This window comes from Apis cerana, linkage group LG10 (genome assembly GCF_029169275.1).
Source record: "Apis cerana isolate GH-2021 linkage group LG10, AcerK_1.0, whole genome shotgun sequence".
Classification (NCBI taxonomy): Eukaryota; Metazoa; Arthropoda; class Insecta; order Hymenoptera; family Apidae; genus Apis; species Apis cerana.
The window spans coordinates 11,856,302-11,869,701 of NC_083861.1; the positions used below are offsets into that span (position 1 = coordinate 11,856,302).

General features: G+C 42.1%; 1 protein-coding gene and 1 long non-coding RNA gene across 10 annotated transcripts in view; one reads left to right on the forward strand and one right to left on the reverse strand.

Annotated features, from left to right (window-relative positions):
• LOC114578087 (rap1 GTPase-activating protein 1) overlaps positions 1–13,400 on the reverse strand; it is a 101,778-nt gene that overhangs the window by 85,332 nt on the left and 3,046 nt on the right. For 2 of the 9 annotated variants that reach the window (XM_062080620.1, XM_062080614.1), the window contains exon 1: positions 1,927–6,371. The exons of 3 other annotated variants lie outside the window; for them this stretch is intronic. In XM_062080620.1, the coding sequence (XP_061936604.1) occupies positions 1,927–1,967 (41 nt within the window). In that variant the 5' untranslated portion in view covers positions 1,968–6,371. Of the gene's footprint in view, positions 1–1,926; positions 6,372–13,400 lie in introns of those variants that run through there. 4 more of the 9 variants (XM_062080618.1, XM_062080617.1, XM_062080616.1 and 1 more) reach the window with 4 other exon arrangements.
• Positions 1–13,400, forward strand: part of LOC133666802 (uncharacterized) — a 36,539-nt gene that overhangs the window by 19,638 nt on the left and 3,501 nt on the right. The gene's annotated exons all lie outside the window — the stretch shown is intronic.

Below are 13,400 nucleotides of genomic sequence, written 5' to 3' on the forward strand. Positions count from 1 at the left end.
TTGACCCTTCCCCATTCGATTGAAATTGCGCCACGAAATATTAATTCGAGATTCGATAATAATTCGTCCCTGCGCGACCTTAACGTAACGATTATATTTATACGACAAATATTCGAAGCCATTACCCCCTCCCCAAGCAAATTGACTCGCTCGAAGTGCCCGTTGTTATTTTCGAGCGAATCGATTATTACGCTGTATCGTATTTGTGTAACGGTGCAATCGCGTAGCAAACGAGATAAATATCGGAGATTCAACGTCCCTTTCGAGAAAACGAGGTCTCCACTCGGTCCAATTTCGCTTCGAAATTTTACGTCTACGCGAAGCACCGTGGCCGAGAGGCGTGGTCGGTTATTATACCCCAAGTGGGAAAGAATATCGGTCTTGTTCTCGGCCGCGTTCATTAGTATTCCGGGCGATACGTTTCTAGTGGCCGGCCGAGTAAAAATGGGTGGCCCGATCATAATTTCATTCCACGCGAATATATTGTTCATTGCTAGAAAGAAGCAATCTGATTGATTAATGTGGGAGGAAACGTTTATTTTTACACGCATTTCTATTCCTAACTAGTATTATTTGTACATTAATCCGATTGGGGCAGAGAGGGACGATAAAACGATCTGTGTGTAGAAGTTTAATGTATTCTGATGTATCAATGTAATATAAAAATTTTTTTATTTCTTATAATATATGTTAATTATAATTCGTAACGGTAGTTGTAAAATATATGTAATTTCGTGTTCGAATAAGCTACGAATAAGCTAGACATATATATAGATAGTTTCGAAAAATATAACTTCGTAAATGAAAATAATTTTTACACTTTTGACCGTTCAAATTGTAGCTCTTCCACTATTATGTAGCGCAAGGTGTCAGGATTGTCAACAAAGAGTCTAGAGTGGGGATAAACGATCCTAGCGAGGAACTCCTCTCGCTCCTCTGCCGTCCCGCGAGACGTTTTTTCACCAGGGAACAGTACATATACTGTTGTTGAAAACAAGCGACGAGAGAAAAGGGGAATCGACTCAAGTATGTTGTCGGATAGAAAATAAGACGAGAGAGGCGTGTAATTTTGGCCATTTTGCACGCGCCGATTTTATCTCGAGCGTGCAACTTCTGTTTTCGTGTTGGGGGGGAAAAAATGGAAAGAAACCAGTTTGCCGATGACCTTACTTAACAAACGCAACTTTCGAATCGTTTGGCAAATTTTTAAGCCGAAGCTCTTTATTTCTCTTTTATCCCATTCGTTCACGAAGGAACATATCTGATTGACACTCTGTATAAATGACACGCTCGAGAATCGGATAATAATTTAAACCGTTAGACTTCGAAATTTCGCGAAATTAAAATTACGCTCTCTCTTTTTAAAATTTCACAATCGACACTTAACGGAATTAATTAGAACGCGTGAACATAATCGATAATATAGGAATACTATATTACCGATTCAATCTAGGCCAAATATTGCTCTCTTTTGTCAACGTAAAATAATCAAGCATATATACGAGCGAGCGAATGTCTCGTTGCGCATGCCTAAAACGAACAATCTACGTTTCAATCCATGCGTCGTTTCGCGACTCGACTATGAATGAGTTTTGTTCGCGCGCTCGCCAGTTCTATGCGAGCGTACAGAGGGAACGTCGTCCGTATAAATGCACGTGCTTGTTTCGCCTTGTTGTTGCGAGCGGAGAGAGCGTGCACAGGAATTTGGGGAAAAAATACTTTCCAACTCGCTTCCAAACTTCCTTTTTTATTTTTCTCCTTCTTCACCGGAAGTCAAAACTCGAATAACATTTCGCGCGATTTCAACTTTTCGTCGTACGTAATTTTTATTCAGTGCAATTATATCGCACTGTACGCGAAATTAATAACGCGAATTCGTTTCTACTCGCAGAATGGATGAGACGGAAGAATCGTGACAATACTTACCCAGTATCCCCGATGTAATCCAACATCCGTATCTTGAGCATCTCCAGTGGGGGATGATGAGTTGCATACGAGAGAGAATAAAACGAAATGGAACGGCGGAGGAAGGTGGGCCGGTATCGTCACACAGTCTAACACGAGGAATCAAACGGTACTACGTCCTCGATGCCTCGAATCGAACACACGTCACTCTACCTGCTATATGCACTCTGTTACGATGTTTCGAACGTAGTTATCGAACAGGTTTCGAAACAATCCACACGATTCCACGCCGTCCAAGTCAATTATTCGTATAATTATTTCGTTTCGTTATTACCCTTCGATCGATGGTCCAATCGCTCCGATCGTCACTCCTTGGATCCAGCGACACTATTTTCATTTTCTTCCATCTATTTCTGCTAATGGCTCGTCCGCTCCTGTGTCGAATGGTGGCGAAAAAAAGTCGAGTGAGTCAGAACGTTTCCGCCATCCGTTTCGTAGTGTGCGTGTATCCTCGTCAGACGAACGTCTTTTTCTCTTTCTCTCTCTTTCTTTCTCGAAAGCGTACCGTGTTATTATCTCGTCGTTTCGATTAATGTTTCTTCTTCGAAGAGAAACGAAACCACGGGTATATTCGAAGTTTTAACCCGTCGCCCTATTTTAAATTACGTAAAATAAAAGCTAACCTAAAAAAACGTTAAACTTGATCTCGAAAGGACGAGTTTTGCGCGATGATTTCTCGCGCCACGATGATTTTCAAGGATGCGGGTTAAGAGAAGCTCCAAGGAATTTGTAATTTTCACTTTAAAGTTTGTAGATAAAAGCATCGAGCATCGAGAAACGTTTCCTCGGCCATTATCGGGGAACCGCGTAATCGTTTCGAGAGGCAGCGGCGAGAGAAAAATCCGTACAACTCCTCGAACACCCCGGCGAGATTTCTATTGCAACATTTACATTTAACGAATGATCCACTTAAAGGAGTCGATCAGACGGCTGTGATTTATGCGGGAACATTCCGGGAACTCGAGACATTTCAATTACGTTATCGCCATACCCAACGTATATATTCCAACGGATACCTTGATCGCACGAATTCTGCTATTTTTTAAAGTTTTTCAAAATTTTCCTCTTTTAAGATTTTTATCGAGCGAATTAGGGACAAAATACGACTTGTCGAATTCCATATTTCCGATCGAGCGTTTCGATCGAGTTGTCGAAAGATTCGAACTCGTGTTCGTTGCCAAATTCTACTATTTTACGTCTTTCGAAATTTTTCACTTCCTCTCCTTTTTTTAGATTTTTATCGAGCGAATTGGGGACAAAATACGACTTGTCGAATTCTATATTTCCGATCGAGCGTTTCGATCGAGTTGTCGAAAGATTCAAGGTTTATCCCCAATCGCGTAAATTCTACTACTTTATTCTTTCGAAATCTTTCACTTCTCATCCTTTTTTGAGATTTTTATCGAACGGATTAGGGATAAAATAGGGACTTCTCGAATTCCATATTTCCGATCGAGCGTTTCGATCGAGTTGTCGAAAAATTCAAAATTCGTGTTCATTGCCAAATTCTACTACTTTTCGAAATCTTTTACTTCCTCTTCTTTTTTGAGATTTTTATCGAACGGATTAGGGATAAAATATTTCTCGAATTCCGTATTTCGATCGAAAGATTCAAGGTCGCGTTCGTCGCCAATCGTACAAATTTTATTACTTTATTATTTTTCGAAATTTGTCACTTCCTTTTTTGAGATTTTTATCGAACGTATTACGAATAAAATATTTCTCGAATTCTATATTTCGATCGAAAGATTCAAGTTCGTACAAATTTTATTACTTTATTATTTTTCGAAATTTTTCACTTTCTGTCCTTTTTTGAGATTTTTATCGAATTATGGATAAAATATTTTTCAAATTCCATATTTCGATCGAGCGTTTCGATCGAAAGATTCAAGTTCGTCGCCAATCGTACAAATTTTATTACTTTATTATTTTTCGAAATTTTTCACTAAATTTTTCACTATCCCTTTTTTAAGATTTTTATCGAATTATGGATAAAATATTTTTCAAATTCCATATTTCGATCGAGCGTTTCGATCGAAAGATTCAAGTTCATACAAATTTTATTACTTTATTATTTTTCGAAATCTTTCACTAAATTTTTCACTATCCCTTTTTTAAGATTTTTATCGAACGGATTATGGACAAAATACGACTTGCATATTTCGATCGATTTATCGAAAGGTGTCGCCAATATAAATTTCATCGTTTTTTCACGAGGAACTTTAACCAAGTTGTTTCGATCGTATCTATCCTTAAAGTTGTCGAGGATAAAACGCCGCTTCGAAATTTGCCTCATGTTTTCGCGATACTTCGAAACTACTCGCCTTTCTCAACCGTCCAATGCTCGAGGATGCGGAGGTGAAAAAACAAATTCGATCGATTCTCCCTCCCGAAATATAGATTACTGCGCGTCGAGAACTCGTTCTCGTCCTCTCTAGAAACGACACGATTCCGAGATAAAAGTCCGCTCAACTTCTTCCCTATCCCGTTCCCTCGAAGAAATTCAAAATTCCAATATACCGGATCTTTCTCGCCAACCAAATTTTTCCGAACGTCCAGTATTCTCCGACCAGTCGATTCGATCACGACTCATCGAATCAAAATACAATTCCGCTCGGTCGACGTACATCCACCCCTTCTCTTTCCGCCCCTCGATTCAAGCGTCGGCGATCCATCTTAAAGTTTCGCTCGAATACCACCTCCGATCCTTCTTCCAACCGGGATAAGCTTGGAAGAAAGAAGCTCGAGAATTCAAAACGAAAAGTTTTTATGGATCTTTCGATCAGATGCACGCTTCTTCGATATTGGTTAAAAAAGAAAAATTAGTTAAAAATAAGTAATTAAAATTAATCCGAATGAAACGTTTATCACAATCGATTTTATAATATAATTCTCTTTGCTACGTTATTTCCACGATTTTATTATCACGTTTCTCAAGATTGAGAAATTATCGAACTTTATTCGCGATTAAATTTTGCCAACTGAATTCCTCGCGAAGATAAAAAGATGGATCGATCTAAAATTCGAACGAAAATTTTTCCTTTCTCGACAGCCGAGAGACAACATCCCTGGATAGAAGTTCCCGTTCGAATCCGGTCTAAGCACGCGTTAACCTACACACCGGCCGCTTTGGAATCGCGTTGCGATGGTTTTTTGTATCGATCGCGAGGCGAAAGAAAAGCAACGTCTTTTGCTCGTTACCGGATCACAATCCTAGAGGGTAGGTTTCCCGTTGGACTCGGTTTGCTCGTTACCCGATTCACCGAATCACGTCCTCGCGATTACACGAGGATCCCAGGATACATCGAGGTCCCGTTATCGTTCGCGATCGATTAAGATCCCTCGATGTTTCTTTCCCGCTCTTCGTATTTTCTTCTTTCTCTTCTTTCCTCGTTTTTCTCCTCGCTCGAATCCCTTTGGAAATTGGCGGCAACGCTGGAATCGTAGACACGGAAACCGTTTTCACATTTCAACTGTCGTCATCGCCACTATCAAACTCGATGACACATTTTTTTCTTCCCTTCCCCCGGTTTTATCAATATACGCGCGAAGCTCGCGTCGCAGAACAGAAACGCGCACAGATCGGGCCGCTCCTCTTGTTTGTATTCGTCGATTCCCCCTCGCAATGTCGAAAGATTCGAAGAAATTTTCGATTTCGAATCGTGTCGATAATCGAGTGAAACGATAAAAGAGAGGAAGAGAAAAGAGAAAAACGGGACGAGCGAAAAAATGATCGAAGGAGAAAAGGTTTAAACGGACGAAATATTAAGTTAAGAACGGTACGTACGTCGGTTTAAATCGCGTAATACTTACGGATTATTATATATTACGGAATATCGATCGCGTTTCATCTGCAATTTATCATAGAGCGAGGATTAATGGTTGGATTCGAGGCACGCGTTACTTTTACACCTAAGAAATTAGCCACGCGGACAGTGGAAGAATTAATTACCGTTAACGGTAATTACCACGAGCCAAGTGACTCGTTATGGTCGCGTGAAATGCGATTTTTCCAGTCCGTGGAAACTAACCGGTGATCTCTCCCTCCTGGTATCTCTTCGACCGTTTCTCCTCGAAACTAACCAAGTTGAATCGTCGTCGTCGTCGTCGTCGTTAATTAGTCGTTCCACCGATCGTACCGCGGCCAACAAACGTCTCATAACATCGTTTCTTCGAATGTGAATTTTTTGCACTCTTCGCCTCGAGTCCATGCACTGTTGCCGAATCTTTTTCCACGCGCGTTGGCACACGAATTCGTCGACCAGTCGTGTATCGATCGAGCGTTTCGTTGTTCGCGCAGGGAATTGGGATTGCCGACCGATGTGCGGATCGAAAGGAAAGACGCTCGATCGGCACGCGCTACCCGACCTGACAACGGATCCAAGTGGCGGAGGACTGTTTTAGCGGCCGGCTGAATGCATCGCCAGTGGCACTCGCTCTCCCTTCTCTCCGTCTCTCGACGACGTCTCGCTCTTCTCTCTTTCCCTCTCACCGACTGGACGCCACCTCCACCTCCTCGGCCGCCTCCCTCCGTCTGACAACCTCTCTTCGCGAGTCCCACGATCGAGGGAACCGAAGCGTGCACCGCTTTTAACCGCCTTCTCTGACCAACCCTTCTCTCTCTCTCTCTCTCTCTCGCTCCCCCGATTTCCCTATATCCGCGATATCCGTTTTCGAGGAGGTAAAGTAAGTTTCGAGAAAATTTCAAAGATAATGGAAGAAATTTTGAAACTCGTTTTCCTAGTTTTCGTTATAAATTATACATTTGACGGGCGGGCGTTATGCTTTCTGTGCGCGCTTGACTCACGCGGAAGCAAACGATTTCTCGTCTCGCTTTGTAACACTTTTTCTCGACGAGAGAGGGAAAGAGAAAAAAGAAGATGATTTAAAATTTTTTAAAAAGATTCGAGGAAATTGTAGCGAAAAAGTAAAGAGTGGTCTCGTTACTTTTTACTTCAACGACGACCCTGCTTCTTCTCTTCCCCCCTTATTTTCTTCCTCGTCAAAAGCGTCACCTCTACTTTCACTTTCGTTCCGATGGGAGAAGGTTAGAGACGAGACGAGTGGAAAGCGTAAAACACACAGCTCGATCGGTACTCGTGCTCGGAACGGAGAAAAGCGGGTGCTTTGTGCTACGAGTTTCAACCTGCTCGTCCACTCGGGCGCCATTTTCCGTATTTATAATTTCTAATAAGCCCAAAGCCCAAAATTTATAATTTCTTGATCGTGATTAAAAACAGGGTGTCAATTTCTATCCCCTCGAATATATTGTTTTTTATTCGAAAGATATTTTTCGAGGAATTAAATAATTAAAACGGATTTAATATAATCGTCAAGTATCGTTTATCACCGTGTTAAACTGGCCCAGAAATGGAGGTTGTATACGAACTCAACCTACAAAATTGAAACGGAGAACGGTTTCGTACGCTTTTTTCACACGAGAAGTGGCGCATCGTTGCTCGTGCAACATCGAGATTACACGTTCGTTCGATCGAACCGCTCGACCTCGAAATCTCTGTTATTCGCGCGCGCGAAACGAGTCGTTTTCCACTCGAAGAAAACGAGGAGGAAGTGAAAAGGAGGAAGAAAAATTCAATTTTCGATCTCCACGAAATCTTTTTAAGCGAGAGAGGAATTTATCGTCTCGAATAATACTTGGCTCCACGTTTTTTCGCTTCTCCTTTTCAATTCATCGCCAGTGGCAATGACTCTCCTTCCGATCCTTCCTCGACCGTATTCCTCTTTTTTTTCCCCATCTCGCTCCCGAAGGAGAGCTCGCGAGACCGAGGGTTCGTCGTGCACGCGGCGTAGAGCGCGCACGGTGACCAAAGGTAGCGCATATTCATGGGGGAATCTGTACGTCAACGTTCGTCGAATATGAGTGGCCTGCTCCGACCGATTAACCGCGCTCCATGGTCCGCTTCCACTGCACCAGTTTACAAATTTATCCTCGAATTTTTCACCGAGCCTCGTCAGGAAAAGCGGCGAATTTTTTCAAGTGTTCGAATCGAAGAAGAAGAAGAAAAAGAAGGAGAAGAAGAAATATCGTTCTAATTATATATCGATGCATCAAAGTTGTTTAGCAAACGTCTTATTACCAAAACCAGTCGACATCGAATTCGAAGAAGAATGCCAACTACCATGCAGGATGCCGTGTGGATGCCAAAAGCCATAATCACGAAGCCATAAACATTTTCTTCATATCGATTGTTTTGTTGCGTACCGAGAGATGAAAATAAATCGGTCGAGTTACCATTTCACGAATAACGTAAAGATAATAAGAAATAACAATAAAAGTAACAAGGTAATCCGTCGGTTTACGATCGTGCATTAGACGATAAATTTATCCATTTATTATGTTATATATATATATATAAAGAAATTTTCATAAAGAAATTTCAACGAGGGCAAACGTTTAATCGAGACGGTCAATCGGATCGATCGGACAATAGGTCTAAATTATTCGTCCATTTTCGCGTCCAGAATCGAGTCTCGAGTGGTTCGATTATATAACGTATCGTTATCATGGTGGCCTATTTCTTTCCAATAAACGCGCTCCAAAATTTACGACTCGTATCTGGTCGAATCGCTGATTTAACCGATGCATAAACCTGGTCGTATAATCGAGAATAACAAAGCATTCGAAGGTATATTTTCTTGGAGCGCAACTCGAAAGGAATTCTTCGCTTCGGACGTTGTATACCGCGATTACATCATCCGCTCATTTCTCGTCCCGTACTCGTACTAATTGCAAGAATCCCAACCACCAACGATCCCGTAGCGAGGATGCACGCGACACGGCCCATTGCGACACGTCTCGAAGGAGATAGAAATCGATTCGATTTCTATATCTTTCCTTCGCTTCTCTCACGATGATGCTATTATTACAAAGCCCGTGTCATTTTCGAACGGGATAATAACATTGGTGGGAAGAGGGCATCGCGGGAACAACGGATCGTGTTACCAATTGCTCTCTTCCAGCCTGACTGCGTTATGAATTTTATAAACTTGACTTCGTCCAGAAAGAGAGAGAAAGAAGAAATTATCTCGGAAGAGAGCGCCTCTATCGGCCCAACGAGAACTACGGATACTTTTTAAGAAGCAGTTTGAAACGAAACGGTTCGGTTATCTAATGCGCGTACGGAAAAATAAACTGAACGTGGGCCGAATTACGCTCGGTTTCTTCCAAATAGAGGCGAAACGAGGAACGAGGAAAGAAAAACAAAAAAATGATGGCTCGTATATTCGGAAAGGACGCGTCCTACTCGGTTTACGTCGAGTGAAGGAGGGGATCGGAAAAAAACAAAGTAACGGTGTTTCGCAACGCGTGTGCCACGTTTTTCCAACGTTCGACTCGAAGATACGAGTATTTGTTTGCGGTAGATTCCCTCGGGAAGCCAGCCAGAGAGATAACGGCTTCAGGAAGTTCCACTAGCCGCGTGCAAGCGACGTTTCTTTGTCCCAGAGAATAAAGCTGCTATACCGCGGAAAAATTTCCGGAAATTTCTACAATAGATTTCTTTTTCTTCGGATGCACCGCCTGCAATTACGTCCACAATCCGTATCTCTCCCTCCACCGAGCTAGGTATTCTAATCAGAAAAGGATCGCGAGTTTTTTAAGTAAATATTTTCCTAGATTTAAACGTTCCTTTCTCGCTCCTATCCTCCCGATTATATTAACGCAAAGCGCGTGCGCGTGTACTAACGACGCGTTCTAAAATATTCTCATTTCTCTTCTCCCGCCCGCTCTCTCTCCCTCTCTTCGCCTCTCCTTTCCACCGAACGTAAAAAGATTTAGATATTTTTACGAGATGTAAATTGTAAAGCTTTCATAAAATTATCCGCTTCTCCCCTTTTATGATTTCATTCGAAAGAAGGGACGCTTAATTACATACGTACGTATAATTTTATAGTCACGGTTGAAAAAACATCGGCAGAGAGGGAGAGAGAGAGAGACTCGTACTTGAGTTTCATTATGCTTATTATTATTAATACTCGCGCACAAAGTTTTAAAGAGATTTTCCTATTTATTCACTGCGTGCCCCTTTGAAAAAATTCTCTTCCTCTCCTGCGAGTATAATTTCAATTTCAGCCGAAACGAAACGAACGAATTCGTGTCAACGGATTTGGGGATACGAGAATCATCGTATGCGAGATGGCGAATACGAGAGAGAGGTGTCGGCGCCGGATACCCCTGCAAGCGTATTATCGGGGGAAGCCATAGATGGTTACCACCTCCTCGCGCAAATCTCCACGTTTAACCCTCTTTCTATTTTGCGCAACGTGGTCAACTTACCACGGTTTTTTTCCAACGGAGCACGAGCCTCCCTCGTGCGCTCGACTCGGATCGAACGGCGCGGCGAACGGGCAGATCGGCCGTCGGCAGATCCCGAACGGAGCCGAGTCGAGCCGAAAATAGCCGAAAGGAGAAAAATCGACCGCGACACGCGCTCCCTTCTCGCCGCTTCTCCGTTTCTAATCAACCACCGTTCCCGTACCGATATCCAATGCAATTTTACACCGGTCACGTTGCATCCGATCCCAAGGAATTACATCCACTCGTTTAAATCGAATAATCGTAAAATCGATTTACGGTAAACGATTTTAAACCGTAAAATCGTTTATGCCTATATCTATACGTTCCATCCAAAGTATATAGCAATGCTCGTTCGAACGAATGCCGGAAGAAGACATCTCGAACGGGGAAACGCGGGAAAAATCGAATCCTTTCGACAAGAAGTAAAGGATATATTCTCCCCATCGTTAATTAAACCGATCTGCCCGCTTCTGTCAAACCCTCCTATCCCCTCCCCACTCTCTCTCTCTCGCCCGAAGAATAGAAGGGAATCCTTTCGGACGATTCAATTATTCGGACGGCGAAAGTGGGGACGCTGCGCATTTCAGGCGTTTCGACGCAAGAATAGTCAATTACGCACGGACTGCATCTCTCTCTCTCTCTCTCTCTCTCTCGCCAATCTCGCCACCATTGTGAACACGAAATTTAGCGGAATTATCTCGCTCCCCTCCCCTCCCCTCGCCACCGACACCATTAATCTCCGGACGAAAGAAGCGCAAAGAGAAGTCCTTGAACGTGCCCCGCTGCGCCCCGTCCACATTCCCCGAGCAAAAATTCGCGTATCCACGAAAAACTCGCGTTCCAACGAAACGATATTGAGAGAGAGAGATTGCAGACAGGTAATGGTATATATATATATATATGTACACACATGTTGATTCGTCCTTTTTTGCAGGGAGTCTGATAAAAGTAGAAGTGGATGATCTAGTTGCGATGTGGGCTCACGTAGCGATGTGAATAGAGGAGGGGGAGAGGGGGAGTTTACACACGCGTGTGCAGGAGGATGCAGGTATTGGAGAGGAGGCTCATCCGCCCTTCGATACAGGAGGAAAGAAGGGGAGGAGGCGAGGTATAGATCAAAGGAAAATTATACGGTGAAAAGCCGGGATGGCTTAATGAAGTAAAACGTTACGAAAGATCGGGAGAGGAGTGTTTCGTTGAATTTATCGAGCGAATAACGAACTCGTGTTCGTTTTCGTTGGAATTATTCTTAATAATAAATACGTGTCTTTTTCTTACCCTTTTCTTTTTCTTACGAAGAATTTCAATCAATTCTTCAAAACTCTCGCGAAAAAGATCTCCTTCCTTCCTTGTTCCTTCTCTAATTAATAAATAATAATTTTAATCCGCGTGTACGATCACAAAGCGGAAAGGTTCTCCCGGCTGACTGTATCCCAGTTTCTTCTCCTGAAGAAACTGCTTCCTGATTCGGCCGCCATCTGACCGAGCGAAAATCCTCCTAGGGATTCGACTGCGATCCTGAAACGAGGGAAAACGAGATCTGCTCTGCCGTGGGATGGAAGAGCAGAGGAAACAAAGTGGTCGTTATTCTCGATAATGTCACAAAAAGGGCGAAAACGGTTCGACCTGACTTAATTCGAGAAGATCTTTCGTTTCGCGCGGAGAATCGGCTGAAATTCTGCCAAAATTTTGCTCCGCAGAAGCGAATAGTTTCCATTCAAAATGTTTGCGTAGCGACCACGCGTGGACGAAGCTTCGAAAATGCTTGAAACTTCGAAGCGGGTGGTGAATTTTCGCGAGAATTCATTATTTTCCTGATTGATTCGATCGATCAATCTCCCTTTCGATAATACTCGAGGAAAATTCGAAAAAGACCGAATTCGACGTCAAGATATTTTTGTATTCGAAAAAGACCGAATTCGAATTCGAGATATTTTTGTATTCGAAAAAGACCGAATTCGAGATATTTTTGTATTCGAAAAAGACGTCGAGATATTTTTGTATTCGAAAAAGACCGAATTCGACGTCGAGATATTTTTGTATTCGAAAAAGACCGAATTCGAATTCGAGATATTTTTGTATACGAAAAAGACCGAATTCGAGATATTTTTGTATTCGAAAAAGACCGAATTCGAATTCGAGATATTTTTGTATTCGAAAAAGACCGAATTCGAATTCGAGATATTTTTGTATTCGAAAAAAACTGAATTCGAGATATTTTTGTATTCGAAAAAGACCGAATTCGACGTCGAGATATTTTTGTATATTTGAAAAGACCGAATTTGAGATATTTTTGTATTCGAAAAAGACGTCGAGATATTTTTGTATTCGAAAAAGACCGAATTCGAATTCGAGATATTTTTGTATTCGAAAAAGACCGAATTCGAATTCGAGATATTTTTGTATTCGAAAAAGACTGAATTCGAGATATTTTTGTATTCGAAAAAGATCGAATTCAAATTCGAGATATTTTTGTATTCGAAAAAGATCGAATTCGAATTCGAGATATTTTTGTATACGAAAAAGACCGAATTCGAGATATTTTTGTATTCGAAAAAGATCGAATTCGACGTCGAGATATTTTTGTATTCGAAAAAGACCGAATTCGAGATATTTTTGTATTCGAAAAAGATCGAATTCGAATTCGAGATATTTTTGTATACGAAAAAGACCGAATTCGAGATATTTTTGTATTCGAAAAAGGGAGAGAAAAGCGCAAAAAGTCGACTTCCGTTTCCGGGCCCGTAGTCAAGGTCATCTCCGCTCCTCATCGAATTGCCCCACTTATCGCCACCGATTGCATAATCTCCCGTTGCCTGCTCTGGCAAAACTAATTTATTACTCAACGATCATCTCCGCTCGTCCGATCGACCACCGCGGGTGGAATGAGGATGTCCTCTACCCTCCCCTCCTTCGCCCACGCTATCCCCTTTCTCGATTATGTAAAAGAACGCGTTTTTATTAAACGTACGCGTGCACCGATACCGTTCAAAGAGTTGCGCTTCGTCAATTTCCAGCCCACTGTTTTATATATGTGGTTACTCGTTTAGTTGCAAATTATCGTCTTACGAAGAAGGAGCTAAGGAAACTGGGTTGCTTTTCTTTAGAAGCTTTTCTT